Source organism: Garra rufa, chromosome 9 (assembly GCF_049309525.1).
Source record: "Garra rufa chromosome 9, GarRuf1.0, whole genome shotgun sequence".
Lineage (NCBI taxonomy): Eukaryota > Metazoa > Chordata > Actinopteri > Cypriniformes > Cyprinidae > Garra > Garra rufa.
Genome location: NC_133369.1, coordinates 42379710 through 42394709, shown reverse-complemented (window position 1 = coordinate 42394709; position 15000 = coordinate 42379710). Strand labels below are relative to the sequence as shown.

The 15000-nt window shown below is 37.8% G+C and overlaps 1 protein-coding gene across 1 annotated transcript in view; it reads right to left on the bottom strand.

Moving 5' to 3' along the window:
* The window catches only part of LOC141342448 (N-acyl-aromatic-L-amino acid amidohydrolase (carboxylate-forming) A-like), a 4390-nt gene extending 1798 nt beyond the window's left edge, over positions 1 to 2592 (bottom strand). Inside the window, exon 1 of the mRNA XM_073846895.1 lies at positions 2366 to 2592. Coding sequence (XP_073702996.1) covers positions 2366 to 2592 — 227 coding nt within the window. The remainder of the gene's footprint in view (positions 1 to 2365) is intronic.
* Between the last annotated feature and the right edge of the window lie 12408 nt (positions 2593 to 15000).

Here is a 15000-nt window from a genome sequence, read left to right as displayed (position 1 = left end):
GAGCGGTGGCACTATTTTGAACCAGTGTAAACAAACACAGAAGAAAGAGTAATCCCATCGAGTGGATGCTGAGATCTTGTTATCATTGGTAACTGAGAACAGATTTATTCTCACCTTTTTATACTAAATATCATTTCCATTAATTCTCCACTGAATTATGTCATCTGAAGAGCACTGTCCATTTGTCTCCACATGTGTGAGTCACTCTAGATCTATTATATGATCATATATGTATATATCTTGCACTTCCACACACACACACACACACACACACACACACACACACACACACACACACACACACACACACACTCTCACACACACACACACACACACACACACACACACACACACACACACACACACACACACACACACACACACTCACACACACACACACACACACACACACACACACACACACACACACACACACACACACACTCACACACACACACACACACACACACACACACACACACACACACACACACACACACACACACACACACACACACACACACACACACACACATATATAAATAGAGAAACATTTTTTTCTACACATAAAATATGACACCAGATACACATGATTATGATGATATATTTTCTGTATGGTTTTTTATTTTTTATGCAGCTTTTTATAACATTAAAGGATGTTTATGACAAATGATAAACAAGTGTAGTGTTCAATCCATTATAAAACTATAGAATTAAAATCCACTTTAGATCACAATTGGAAGTTATTTCAAGCAGTCTTTGATGGTTTAAAGTGGGTTTTGAGTAAAAACATTAATAATCAAAAACTTTGAAGTGTAGCTTGATGCTACTTCTAATCATATTTTAAGATGTATTCTTGTAAGCATTAGATAGTTTGTGTTTCTGGTGGAGAACCAAACTTAATTAAATTAATGCTGTATACTGAGCAGCGGACAAAGTACAAGCCCTAACCCTAACCCATATAGGAGACACATACATGAGGCGCCACCTACAGTTCAGGCGTGAATTAGCAGAACGTGATCAACCTTTTTGTGTTCAGTGTGAAAGCAGTTTGTCAGCGATTCGCATCAGTGTGAAGCAGCCTTTACACCGTTACATGAAACAGGCAGTTATTACTACTACAATGACTAAACATATTTACAAAGTTTTTTTGTCATGCTACTGGTGTCTCTATTAAATACATTTTCCCTGTTTTACCTATTAATTATAACATTCAACATTACAGTATAGATGAAAGCCATTGTTTTTAACATTTAATAGGCTCTGAAATATTTAACAATTTTTAATTCAATTGATTTTAAAACAATCTTCACACAAACTATATATTGTATATGCTTAAACTGTACAGATGTACGTCTTTATTCAAGCATCAAAAGTTAATCAGTGACTAGGTCAGTCGAGTGATTTCTCTTTTTTCTTTTGTTCTTTGATTTCCATCAGTGACAGACTTTAGCAGGTTTCGCTGTAAATCAGCGTGGTCTCTTTAAGACCTGATGCACATGAGGCGGATCTGACACATATCTGATTTTCTCCCAACTCTTTACGGTCATTCAAGACTTTATAAGTTTTGGTAACCCTCCAAAACTGCGCATTTTGACATAATTGTGTGTTTAGGCAGCGTAACCCCAGGTATGTGTCGCCACATTCTTGTGTTACAAAGAAAAAATGAAGGGAAAAGTTAATCTTCCGAAATGAAGCAGCAATATCTTCTCAGGTGAAAGTTATTAGAACAGTGTCTAGAGACAAGCTGGCCATCATCACACTGGCTGTTGTTTTCACTACATTGCATTGATATATTTCGGACAAGTTTAACCCGCCAACTGGCGACTGACACGGTTACATATACTCGCCAACACCGATTTTTACTCACATTTGGCGCTAACCGAGTGTTCATTAATACACAGCAAAACATATGGGGCCCAGAGTCACCGCTCGAGAGTCAGCTAGCGATTAAGGTTTGGATTTGTGTGGGTAAAGCTGATCTTAGACCAGTTAGTCCAGCTTTCTAATGTGGCACCATATACAATAAATATTTTGGCTCAACTGGTTAGAAGCAGAAATGCAGAAGTGTACATGCTAAAAAGTTTGTTGTTCTAAAATCTATTTTTTGTGAAGAAGATCCAAGAGATCATGTAATACCACTGGTCAGCTACTCGCGTCAAGTTGAGCAGCGGAGGTGCTGCGCGCATTTACTCCTTCCAATATTTGATTATGGTGTCACCTATAACTGCACAGAGAGATAAATCGAGAGCTGAAAAAACCCACTGTTAGTTTAGGCCTGTCAATCAGCAGCGGTGTGATGTTGGGGCGGGGCGATCTGTTATTGACCAATGGCAGACAGGGGGCGTGTCTTGGCTCGTCTCACCTGAGCGCAGCGGGCGTGAAGCAGCGGTTCAGGTCCGTCTCTAAGTAACGGACGCACAGCTGCACGGCACGTGGGTTCGACATCACCGTTACCACGGAAACCGTCTCCGTCCCGTCCTCCCTCCTCTTCAGCCTCTCTCTCACCAGGTAGACGCCCGAAAGCTCGTTGCCGTGGGTACCGCCGCAAACCGCCACTCTTGACACCGGCGGCAGAGCGACCGCCTCCATCCGGTCACATGACAGTGAGAAATCAATCAACACAATGTTCTATTCATTTACAGCAGAAATCTAGATTTGTACACTTCCTGCAATCTGCATTATTAATGTCAAGCTGCATTAATATAATGATCTAAATAATGTTCCAGTGTGAGTTCAAGGCACGACTTACATTCCTCCAGAGATGATTTTGTCTGTCCATCTGAGTCGGACCGGCTCTTCTGACCGACGTTTAACCTTTGAACTGTGACAGCTTTGCTCCGACTGAAACAGAATGAAACACACTCATGGTCTCCAGAGCTTCTGTCAGTCCTGCTGCTGCTTTCACTGAGTTTATCTGACTCAGCAGGACTCTCTCTCTCTCTCTCTCTCTCTCTCTCTCTCTGAATATTAAATGTACAGCGGGGTTTGGCTGTGTGTTCTGTAGTAACTATGAAGAGTTGTTGCATTATGACAGTTATTTTCATCATAATTAATCCCCAATTCTGGGCAACAAATGATCATGCTGCTTTGAAAACATTACTGTGATTGTGGGAATCACAGGGTTTTGTTATTTTTGGATTTATTTATATTCCACTTTATGCAATAGACTGAGCAGCTGAGCAGCTTCACATTATTACACATGGAAGAAACAGAATCTATGATGCAAATATAATGAAATGAATGTAAAGCAGCTGTTGTTATTCAGAATCACAAATATGTGCTGAAATGTAAATAAGTTTTTCTTTAGATCCAGCAGGCTTTTATGAGTAATAATGAACTCAATCTATTGGGTGTCATGCTGATGTTGTTATCATCACAATGTATGTTATTGTTTTTATTAAAACACGCCCGTTTTTTAATGGAATAATAGTGTCATTAAAAATCAATCTCTGTGTCTCTGTAAGTGAGGATACTTCTGACTTTCTGTCTGATTCCTGTCACGTGAAACTCATGAGATGAGGAGCATTGTGAACATGGACTGAATAAGAATAGGATTCACTGTGTCTCTTCATTGTTGTTGTGATGTGACTCTGCATTTGTGGAATGGTTTGGTTCATGGTGAGTGTGTCGCCGCTTCTCTGACTAGCTCTTCTTCTTCTTCTTCTTCTTCTTCTTTGTTGTTTTAATGGCGGTCGACAACCAACGTTAAGGCGCATTACCACCACCTACTATACTGGAGTGTGGGTCTGAGTCAGCTACCTCCCAAATAACACACACACACACACACACTCACACACACACACACACACACACACACACACACACACACACTCACACACACACACACACACACACACACACACACACACACACACACTCACACACACACACACACACACACACACACACACACACACACACACACACACACACACACACAAACACACACACACACACACACACACACACACACACACACACTCACACACACACACACACACACACACACACACACACACACACACACACACACACACACACACACACTCACACACACACACACACACACACACACACACACACACACACACACACACACACACACACACACACACACACACACACACACACACACTCACACACACACACACACACACACACACATCACACACACACACACACACACACACACACACACACACACACACACACACACACACACACACACACACACACACACACACACACACACACACACACACACACACACACACACACACATACCTACTTAACTGCACAATGAGGACATATGACTGAACACCCTACCTTTGGGTACACCTATTTCTGAAGGGTCTAGAGACAAAAGAAAGATATGGCTGCGATACAGAAGAAGCTTTCTTTACACTTATCAGTTGATATTCTCAATAAAAGCCTTCCTTAAAGACCTGACATTTTACCATCACTTTAGGGACATGTATTTTTTATGTCACTTTTGGGGACAAACACAAATTCTGATCAAACCATAATTTAAGGACTATGGTGATACACAAACTCTGGTTAAGTTACAATTTGAGGACTTTGTGGTTATGATACAAATAAGTCATCCTAACAATAAACAGAAGTAGAATTACAACTCAAAGTGTCAATATTGTCTAGAACAGTGGTTCTCAAACCAGGGTATGCGTACAAAATGCTGAGCTTTGCCAATCATTTAATTCTATCCCAAATTTTAAGTAACATTAAAACTGTATCCACACCAACAGTGTGGTATGATAGGACGCCCGCAGAGTATGCTGCTTTAGCAAATCGCACTGCTGTTCATTGTGTCTTTAAATTAGATTTGGAGCACGTAATAGCAAAGACTGTACATAAAGATCAATTTAAGAAACTCTTCAATACAGTAATACAAAAAGGTAATATTAAGTGAGCATTTTACACTTTAAATGTTGCCTACATTTTAAACACAATATTATCAATAGTATTGTTTGTTATATTTTCAATCAAAATATTGTGAAAATAAAGTTCTTAGCAATGTATATGTATATTACTAATCAGAAATTAAGTTTTGATATATTTACGGTAGAAAATGTACAAAATATCTTCATAAAACAATGATTTTTGGCATTAAAGAAAAAATCATTTTGACCCATAATTTTTTTTTTTTTTTTTTTTGTCATTTCAACAAGGTGTGACTGCAGTCTAAGTTAGGGTATTCAGAAGATTGTTAAATGCCCCATTGGGTAAGCCACTGTAAAAAGTAGAACCACTGGTCTAGAAAACAAGCTAGTGCAGAGATACAGACATAATGCACAGAGTTTGTTTTTTGAAGATCATTGAAAATAGATCACCTATTTTTTTCAGACTAGTTACTTGAAATCAGGTGTCTACATGACAGGACGCTTCACTGACCACTACCTGCCTCCTAGTTCATTTAGAATCTTGTGGAAGTTTTATCTCAGCAGAGTTGCTATTTGCTGCTCACTGAAGGCTCCAAAACATTAAGACATGATTTTCTGTAAAAGCAAAAAGATGACTAGAGTAGTCAACATTTGAAGTGGATCAAAACCTTACATCAACATTGTCCTAAAACCAAATCAATACCCATTCTTGTCTTAGGACAATTTTGATTCACTTTTTTTGATCCACTTCAAATGTTAGCTACTGTATAGCAATTATCAATGACTTGAATACAACAGAAACACATACTCTGGGTTACACAAACTCTGCTTAAGTGGCAATCGGGGACACTGAGATACACAAACTCTGCTTAAGTGGCAATCGGGGACACTGAGATACACAAACTCTGCTTAAGTGGCAATCCGGGACACTGAGATACACAAACTCTGCTTAAGTGGCAATCGGGGACACTGAGATACACAAACTCTGCTTAAGTGGCAATCGGGGACACTGAGATACACAAACTCTGCTTAAGTGGCAATCGGGGACACTGAGATACACAAACTCTGCTTAAGTGGCAATCAGGGACACTGAGATACACAAACTCTGCTTAAGTGGCAATCCGGGACACTGAGATACACAAACTCTGCTTAAGTGGCAATCGGGGACACTGAGATACACAAACTCTGCTTAAGTGGCAATCGGGGACACTGAGATACACAAACTCTGCTTAAGTGGCAATCGGGGACACTGAGATACACAAACTCTGCTTCAGTGACATTTGGGGACACTGAGATACACAAACTCTGCTTAAGTGACATTTGGGGACACTGAGATACACAAACTCTGCCTAAGTGGCAATCGGGGACACTGAGATACACAAACCCTGCTTAAGTGACATTTGGGGACACTGAGATACACAAACCCTGCTTAAGTGACATTTGGGGACACTGAGATACACAAACTCTGCTTAAGTGGCAATCAGGGACACTGAGATACACAAACTCTGCTTAAGTGGCAATCAGGGACAATGAGATACACAAACTCTGCTAAAGTGACTTTTGGGGACACTGAGATACACAAACTCTCCTTAAGTGACATTTGGGGACACTGAGATACACAAACCCTGCTTAAGTGGCAATTGGGGACACTGAGATACACAAACTCTGCTTAAGTGGCAATCAGGGACACTGAGATACACAAACTCTGCTTAAGTGGCAATCAGGGACAATGAGATACACAAACTCTGCTAAAGTGACTTTTGGGGACACTGAGATACACAAACTCTCCTTAAGTGGCAATCGGGGACAATGAGATACACAAACTCTGCTTAAGTGGCAATTGGGGACACTGAGATACACAAACTCTGCTTAAGTGACATTTTGGGGACTCTGAGATACACAAATTCCACTTAAGTGATACTTTGGGGACTTTGAGATACACAAACTCTATAATCAAGAGATTGATTTGAGAACCATAAAAATCACTCCACTCAGTTTTGTACCAAGTTGTTTTTTTAAATTGATGAATGAAAATCTAGAATAAACATAACAGAAAATATGAACATGCAACACACTATCAAATGTATGCATTATAATTACCTTATTTTGTCTGTACAATACCACTTGGTAAAGATATGAACAATATTAAACATTGTGTTCAAAGTGCATATTATACTCAGAAATTTAAAAAATGTTTATCATGACATTCCATGAAACATTACAGGAACTTTCCATTTACATTCACTCTTCTCTCTTACTTCACATTTACATTCACTCTACTTATTGAGGAAATTAATATTATTCAAAACATTGTGGTGAACATGCACATTACAAACAGTTTATGACTTACTAAAAAGATACTCCAAATTTGTAAAAACTGAACAATGAAAATAATGAATTTAAACTACAAGTTCATAATGACACACTTCATGTAACATTATAGGAATAATAACCCTCTACATTCACTTTTCCCTGTTCTTCCCCTTTACATTCACTTCTCCTTCCTTCTTCCTCTTTACATTCACTTCTCCTTCCTTCTTTCCCTTTACATACACTTATCCTTCCTTCCTTCTTCCGCTTTACATTCACTTCTCCTTCCTTCCTTCTTCCCCTTTACATTCACTTCTTCCTTCTTCCCCTTTACATTCACTTCTTCCTTCTTCCCCTTTACATTCACTTCTCCTTCCTTCTTCCGCTTTACATTCACTTCTCCTTCCTTCTTCCGCTTTACATTCACTTCTCCTTCCTTCTTCCGCTTTACATTCACTTCTCCTTCCTTCCTTCTTCCCCTTTACATTCACTTCTTCCTTCTTCCCCTTTACATTCACTTCTCCTTCCTTCTTCCCCTTTACATTCACTTCTCCTTCCTTCTTCCGCTTTACATTCACTTCTCCTTCCTTCTTCCGCTTTACATTCACTTCTCCTTCCTTCCTTCTTCCCCTTTACATTCACTTCTCCTTCCTTCTTCCGCTTTACATTCACTTCTCCTTCCTTCCTTCTTCCCCTTTACATTCACTTCTCCTTCCTTCTTCCCCTTTACATTCACTTCTCCTTCCTTCTTCCGCTTTACATTCACTTCTCCTTCCTTCTTCCGCTTTACATTCACTTCTCCTTCCTTCCTTCTTCCCCTTTACATTCACTTCTCCTTCCTTCTTCCGCTTTACATTCACTTCTCCTTCCTTCCTTCTTCCCCTTTACATTCACTTCTCCTTCCTTCTTCCGCTTTACATTCACTTCTCCTTCCTTCCTTCTTCCCCTTTACATTCACTTCTCCTTCCTTCTTCCCCTTTACATTCACTTCTCCTTCCTTATTCCCCTTTACATTTGCGTCTGCTTCCCCTTTACATTAACTTTTCCCTGTTCTTCCCCTTTACATTCACGTCTCCATCTTTCTTCCCCTTTACATTCACTTTTCCTTACTTTACATTCCCTCCCACCTTTTTATTCCCCTTTACCTTCCCTCCTCCCTCCCCTTTACAAATACACCCCTAAAGACCACCCTTTTTTTGAAAGAAGTTATCCTGTTTCGGACCTAATTTTTTACACCGGTCCACATTCGGTTCTTCAGTGCTGGTTCAGCTTTTATGCAACTCTCACAGTCTTTCTTACCGGGAACTTTGCATGTCTTGATAAAGGTTATCATATTTCGCTCTACAGCCTGCACCTCTGTGTTGTCCCATTTACGCTTCGAAAGACTTGAAGAATCTACAAAATAAATACATTACTTAAGTCAGTTGCCTAATGTAGATATGTATATTATAATTCTGGAAACAGGTTTTAGAGTTTTAATGCAACTTTCACAGTAACAATAGCTAAATTGTGTTTATAAACTATATAAACTACTATAAGGGTTTATAAAACTACTTACTTACATGAAGCATCTTAGTAATCTACCAGCCACCAAGAAATCTTACCAGTCAATTTAATGAAGCAAGTATATCTATTATGTTATATGCTGAATCTTGTGTCAAAAGTTTAATATATGTTAGAAATCATTGCAGAGTATGCAAAATATTAATAATTTTAACAATAACACAATAGGGATCAAGAAGTACGGACTTGAATTTCACATAACAGATGTTCATGCATTCGCCACAAGATAAAATAACTGAATTAATAAAAATGACCACATTCACTTGAATCCTAATGTTGTGTCATTCCCTCAAAGATCATTGACTGTTTTTATGTTTTGTGATAGTTGTTCATGAGTCCCTTGTTGGTCCAGAGCAACATGCTGTTCATTATTTGGTTTTCCAGCAGCTTCTGCCAATTTGACCCCTTTCCAAAGGTGACTGTAGGACTTTTGGCTTGTTTCCACCAAGCGGTACAGTTCAGTACAGTACAGAGTGTAATTATGTCAATTTCCATTGTCAGAAATTGTGAATGGCACCAAAATAGCGAACTGTATTTTAATGTCTTTGTAGTGATTAAACATGAGATAAAATTCATTTTTTGTATATTAAACAGGCATTCGTAGTCTCTAAATCTATTATTTTGTTCTTGCCATATCATTTTGGCTGAGCACTTTCTATATTTATTTTGAACTTCACCATAGTACAGTGCTGACTTTGTAGCATACATTTGACATTTTTTTGCTTTTGTCTTTATTTCTCCTTATATAAGCCTCTTATACTTTGTACTGATACTTATCACAATATTTATTCATTAAAACTGACATTTAACAAAAAGAGGCGTGATTTATCGTTGATTGCAACTTCCTGGCATAGGCTACACCATGCCTATCAAGTAAACTGGGTCAGGGTGTATGGTCCCGAATCATACCATACTGTAAAAAAAATATATATATATATATATATATATATATATATATATATATAATATATATTATATACAGTATATATTTATTTATTTATTATAAATTATTATTATTATTTAGTTGTCAGTTTGTCCTCAGTGTGAAAGGTGGATCTCCAAATCATAGTCACTGTTGGAAGGGGGTCAAATACACAGAAGGTGCTGGAAAACCAAAGAATGAACAGCAGGTTGCTCTAGAGTCTAGACCAACAAAGGACTCATGAACAACTATTATAAAACATAAAAAGTCATTAATCTAAGGCCCGAAATTTTATAAAATACATGTAAAGGGGTCATCAGATGCCATTTTTTTATTTCTCAATGGTAGTGTAAAAAACCCTGCAGAAATCAGGCCATTCTGTAGCATGTTCCTTTAAATGCAAATGAGCTCTGCTCACCCCACCCCTCTCTTCTGTAAAATGATGAGCCATGTTCTGTTTACTTTAGCCGCGTTTAGCTGCATTTAGCAGCGTTTAGCCACGAAACTTGCTAACTAGCACGTTACTAGGAAAGGCGATTGCAAAGATTCATAAAAAAACCCTTATACTCATGTCTGCTGTAAGTGAAACTGGATCACGAATGATTTGTGCAAACATAGATGCATTTATGTACATCGGAGGGCACATTCCCTTCACAAACAAAAGTCATCCACTACATCTTCAGCGGCTCAGAGAGTAAATGACGACCACTACTACCAACACACGTTTATGTTCAAACAACATGTAAAAGTGAACTTTGCATCTGATGACCCCTTTAAGACTTAAGACCCCGTGGAAACCCTGTGTGCTAAAATGACACTTCAATATGAAAATATAACTGATCAAATTGAATGCCTTGCTGCTTAATTTTAGTATTCAGTTTTTTTATGATTGAAATATGTTTTATTTGATGAAACAAAGTCAATAACAAGAACTTTTAATAAAACGTGATGTGAGCTTAATGGGAACATATGCAACATATGCAAAATATGAACATTAGGGATGCACCGAATATTCGGCCACCGAAAATTTTCGGCCGAAAACCGAAAATGCACTTTTGGGCCATTTTCGGCCAAAAATTTTCTCAAAAGACCCCTTATCACCGAAACAACACGGCCGAAACAGTATGTTGACGCAAACAGAAACCGCAGCCTGCACGTGCTTGTCTGAAGCAACACGTCTGCAATGTGGACGTATTTCAGTATATCTGAGAAAGACCAATGGATAGAGATTTGCAAAACTTGTATTGCCGAAATTTCCAGAGGGGGTTTGTCTGCAGTCGTGCGTGCAAGCCAGTGATGAGAGCAGAGATCGGCGCATTGCACGCAGACAGATGTAGCTTTCAGTGAGTGAAAAACATTAGCTTTACGTTGGTGTTACGTCACAATATTTTAAAGATATGTCTTTTCATACAGTATTTTTATTAATATTTATGTTTTAAACCATGGAGGTGAGCCAACAAATATCACACAAGCAACGTGAAAACTGCGCAATGTTAAACTAAAGTGAAAGTGAAAACAGACTTTCAGCATCTGACGTGCATTCTCTCAGAGACAATGAGACACGATTATACTTCATATGCTGATATTTATTTAGTCCCCTAATATTTTTCTTGTGCCCTGAATATGGTGGGAAACGTATAAAAAGAAACGTATATTGTGCAAGGTTTGTTTCAGAAAATCGGTTCTTGAAATAAAGCTCTTAATTTTAATTGAAAACTGCAGTGTTATTAGGGGTTAAGAAAGTATTAATTAAAGTCATTTGCTGCGCTGCTTTGTTTACCATTCTGACAGCGCCTTGACTTGTAGACTTGTAAATGTGAATTTTTTTACAGTCTATAATGTGATGGATCCAGAAGATAATGTTATAAAAATTTAAACGATTAATCAATTTAAACAAAGGCAGTAAAATATATGTATATGTTAAGTAATATAATACTTGATTGATAATAATTGTTTAAATTAATATAATTGATTTATTCTTTGAAACTTTAATATTAATGTATGCAATTGCAATGCCTTGATTCTAGTAAGATTAGTACACAGTCATAGCCATAAATGCAATGGTACTAATAATTGGCATAATTCTTTCGGTGTTTCGGTTTTCAGCCTTGGTTTCCTCTTTTTCGGTTTCGGCCAAGAATTTTCATTTCGGTGCATCCCTAATGAACATATACATATTTAATTGTTGAAAAAGGTTTTTTTTGTGTGCTTAAATGGTACAAAAATGTACTCATTAAGAATGGTCAGACTTTTGCATTTAATGATGTACATCTTAATTGAAATGCTTTTTGTCATTTAAAATAAAAATAAAAATTTTGTGTGAGAGATTAATTTTATTTGAACATAACTTATTGTACCAAAACCAATATCTTGTGGACTAAAAATGTCTCAATGTAGATTTCGGTGATCTTACCATGTACGTTTACCCTATATATTAACATGTTATGTGAAATGTCCTGATTCAGGACAGTACTAAATTAAAAATAGGATGCAATTTTTTTGATCCCTCTTTATTATTAATTGAAAATAATATTTTGCATTTTCTGCTAGGGGATTGTGAACTTATGAACACAACTGTAGCTGTTTGTGTACAGTTGGAAAGCAACACACTTTATTTTTTGCATAATGCTTAACAAATATTAATTGAAAATACAATTTTTTCCAATATTGTTGCCTTATTTGACATGTACCTTTGGCCTTATGACATGGTAAAGTTTTTGTTTCATCGTATAAGACGTTTGAAAGATGATTTAAAGTAATTTTAATGCTAATTAAGGCCTAAGGATTTTTCTTACCTTGTTCCTTTGATGGACACTGCATCTGGCAAAAAGATGGTCTTTCTCTGCTGGTGTTGTTTGAGGGGAGTGCCTGGGCTCCTCCTCATCACTTGATATTTCATCACTTTGTGTCTCAAGTTGCTCTGAAAATACATTGACAATAATTTTGACATATAGTAGTCAACATTTAAAGTTATGAGGGGCCGTATAGGCCTTAGTTATTGAAAAGCCTCTTACAAACACTAGTGAAGTGAAAAACATTGATAAACCTTAGTGAAATTCATTCATATACATTACTGAAAACCTCTCACAAACACTAGGGAATACCGTGATCAACTGTAGTGATATTCATATAAATTAAATTAACGATTTATCAATGTTTTTCACTTCACTAGTGTTTGTAAGAGGCTTCTTAATAATTAAGGCCTATACGGCCCCTCATATGAAGTGGATCAAAGTCCTAATACCACACAAAACAACTAAAAACAACAACTGCTCGCGTCTTAGGAACAACTTATCATTGTTCCAAACCCGTAAGACCTTCATTCATCTTCAGAACACAAATTAAGATATTTTGATGAAGTCTGAGAGCTTTCTGACCCTGCATAGACAGCAAGAGTCCTGCCACGGCCAAGGCACAGAAACATAGTAAGGACATTGTTAAGGATATCAATGGTTCAACCTTAATTTTACAAAGCTACAAGAATACGTTTTGTATATATATATATATATATATATATATATATATATATATAAAAAATAAATAACTACTTTATTCAATAATTCTTGTCACCCTATCGCCATTATGGAGAGTATCATGTGTGTGGTGCTGCTGATGTAGAACACACATGCCTTGCTACAACCAGAGCATCGTGATACTCTCCATAATGGTGCTAGGGTGATGCGAAAGAGATGAATTGTTGAATAAAGGTTTTTTTGCACACAAACAGAATTCTTGTAGCTTCATAGAATTACGGTTGAACCATTGATGTCACATAGACATCACGCATTTCTGTGCCTTGGCCATGGTAGGACCCTTGCCGTCTGATGGGTGAGATAGCCCTCGGATCAAAAATATCTTGCATCTTTCATCAAAATGTCTTAATTTGTGTTCTGAAGATGAACAAAGGTCTTACGGGTTTGAGACAAAATGAAAGTGAGTAAATAATGACAGAATTTTCATTTTAGGGTGAACTAACCCTTTAAAGGGTTACTCCACCCCAAAATCACTTTTTTGCGCTAATCGCCAATGCCCATGTCGTTCCAGACCCGAAAAAGCTACAGAACCGAAATTAAGATATTGTTGATGCCTTCTGACAGCTCTCTGATCCACGTACGTTGTTCTGTGTCAGCTGCAACACACAAATACATTGTTTTCACTCAAATCAAAGTGTAAATTAACGTATAAAATGTATCCATGTGTTGTGTCTGACAGAGAACAATGTACGCTGTTTGCATTCAGGTCATATTCATCAAAATGACACTAGGGTGATGCGGAGGAGATAAACTGTTGAATAAAGTTGTTTATTTTCTTTGCGTGCAAAAAGTATTCTTGTAGCTTCATAGAATTTCGGTTGAACCACTGATGTCACGTGGATTATTTTATTGATCTCCTTGCTGTGTTTCTGGATGTTGATGGTGTTAGTTACATTGCTGTCTATGAAAGGGTCTGTCAGAATGCATCAAAGATATCTTCATTTGTGTTCAGAAGATGAACAAAGGCTTTGAAACGGGTTTGGAATGACATGGGGCTAAGCGACTAACAACAAAATTTTCATTTTGGGGTGGAGTAACCCTTCAATATAATAGTAACATTTTGTACAAAATGTTAATTCTCTCATTCAGTATTCAGAAAGTGGCAACAGCGAGACAGACTACAGCGATGTTGACTACATACCCAAAATCAGCTCCGATGGATCAGATGGTAGTTCTTCTGGACATGACATAGCTGAAAGCAGCTCAGATGTATCGCATGGTTGTGCTTCTAGAAAGCTCTTCTCAAAAGCCGAAGTTAAAGAGAAAGGTTGTTTGTCGGGTAAATGTATGACAGCACCATCACCAAAAAGGATGAGATGCCAAACTGATGAGACAGATACCGTGCCTGGTGATAGGACTTTTATTCAATCAATGCAATCTTCAAGGCAGAAAGGCAAGACATACAACAAGAAGCAGCATTGCCTTTACCGCATTAAGCCATACTCAAAAATGGCAAGACACCTCGAGTTTGTCCATCGCAATGAAGTAGAATTCGCAAAGGCTGTAGCATTTCCAAAACATTCCAAAGAATGACGAGTGCAGTTAAACCTCCTTAGAAAATGGGGCAACTATGCCCACAACACCGATGTGGTGAGACAAGGACACCAAAAAAGAAGAAAGAGGCCAAATAATTTATTCACTGCATCTACTGCCAAGGCCTTTACAACAAACGTAGCCTTTGGAAACATGAAAAACTGTCCACTGAAACTAAAGATGATGAATCTCAGGGCAGAAAAAGAGTTAGATCTCTGTGCGCTCTGAAAACACCAGT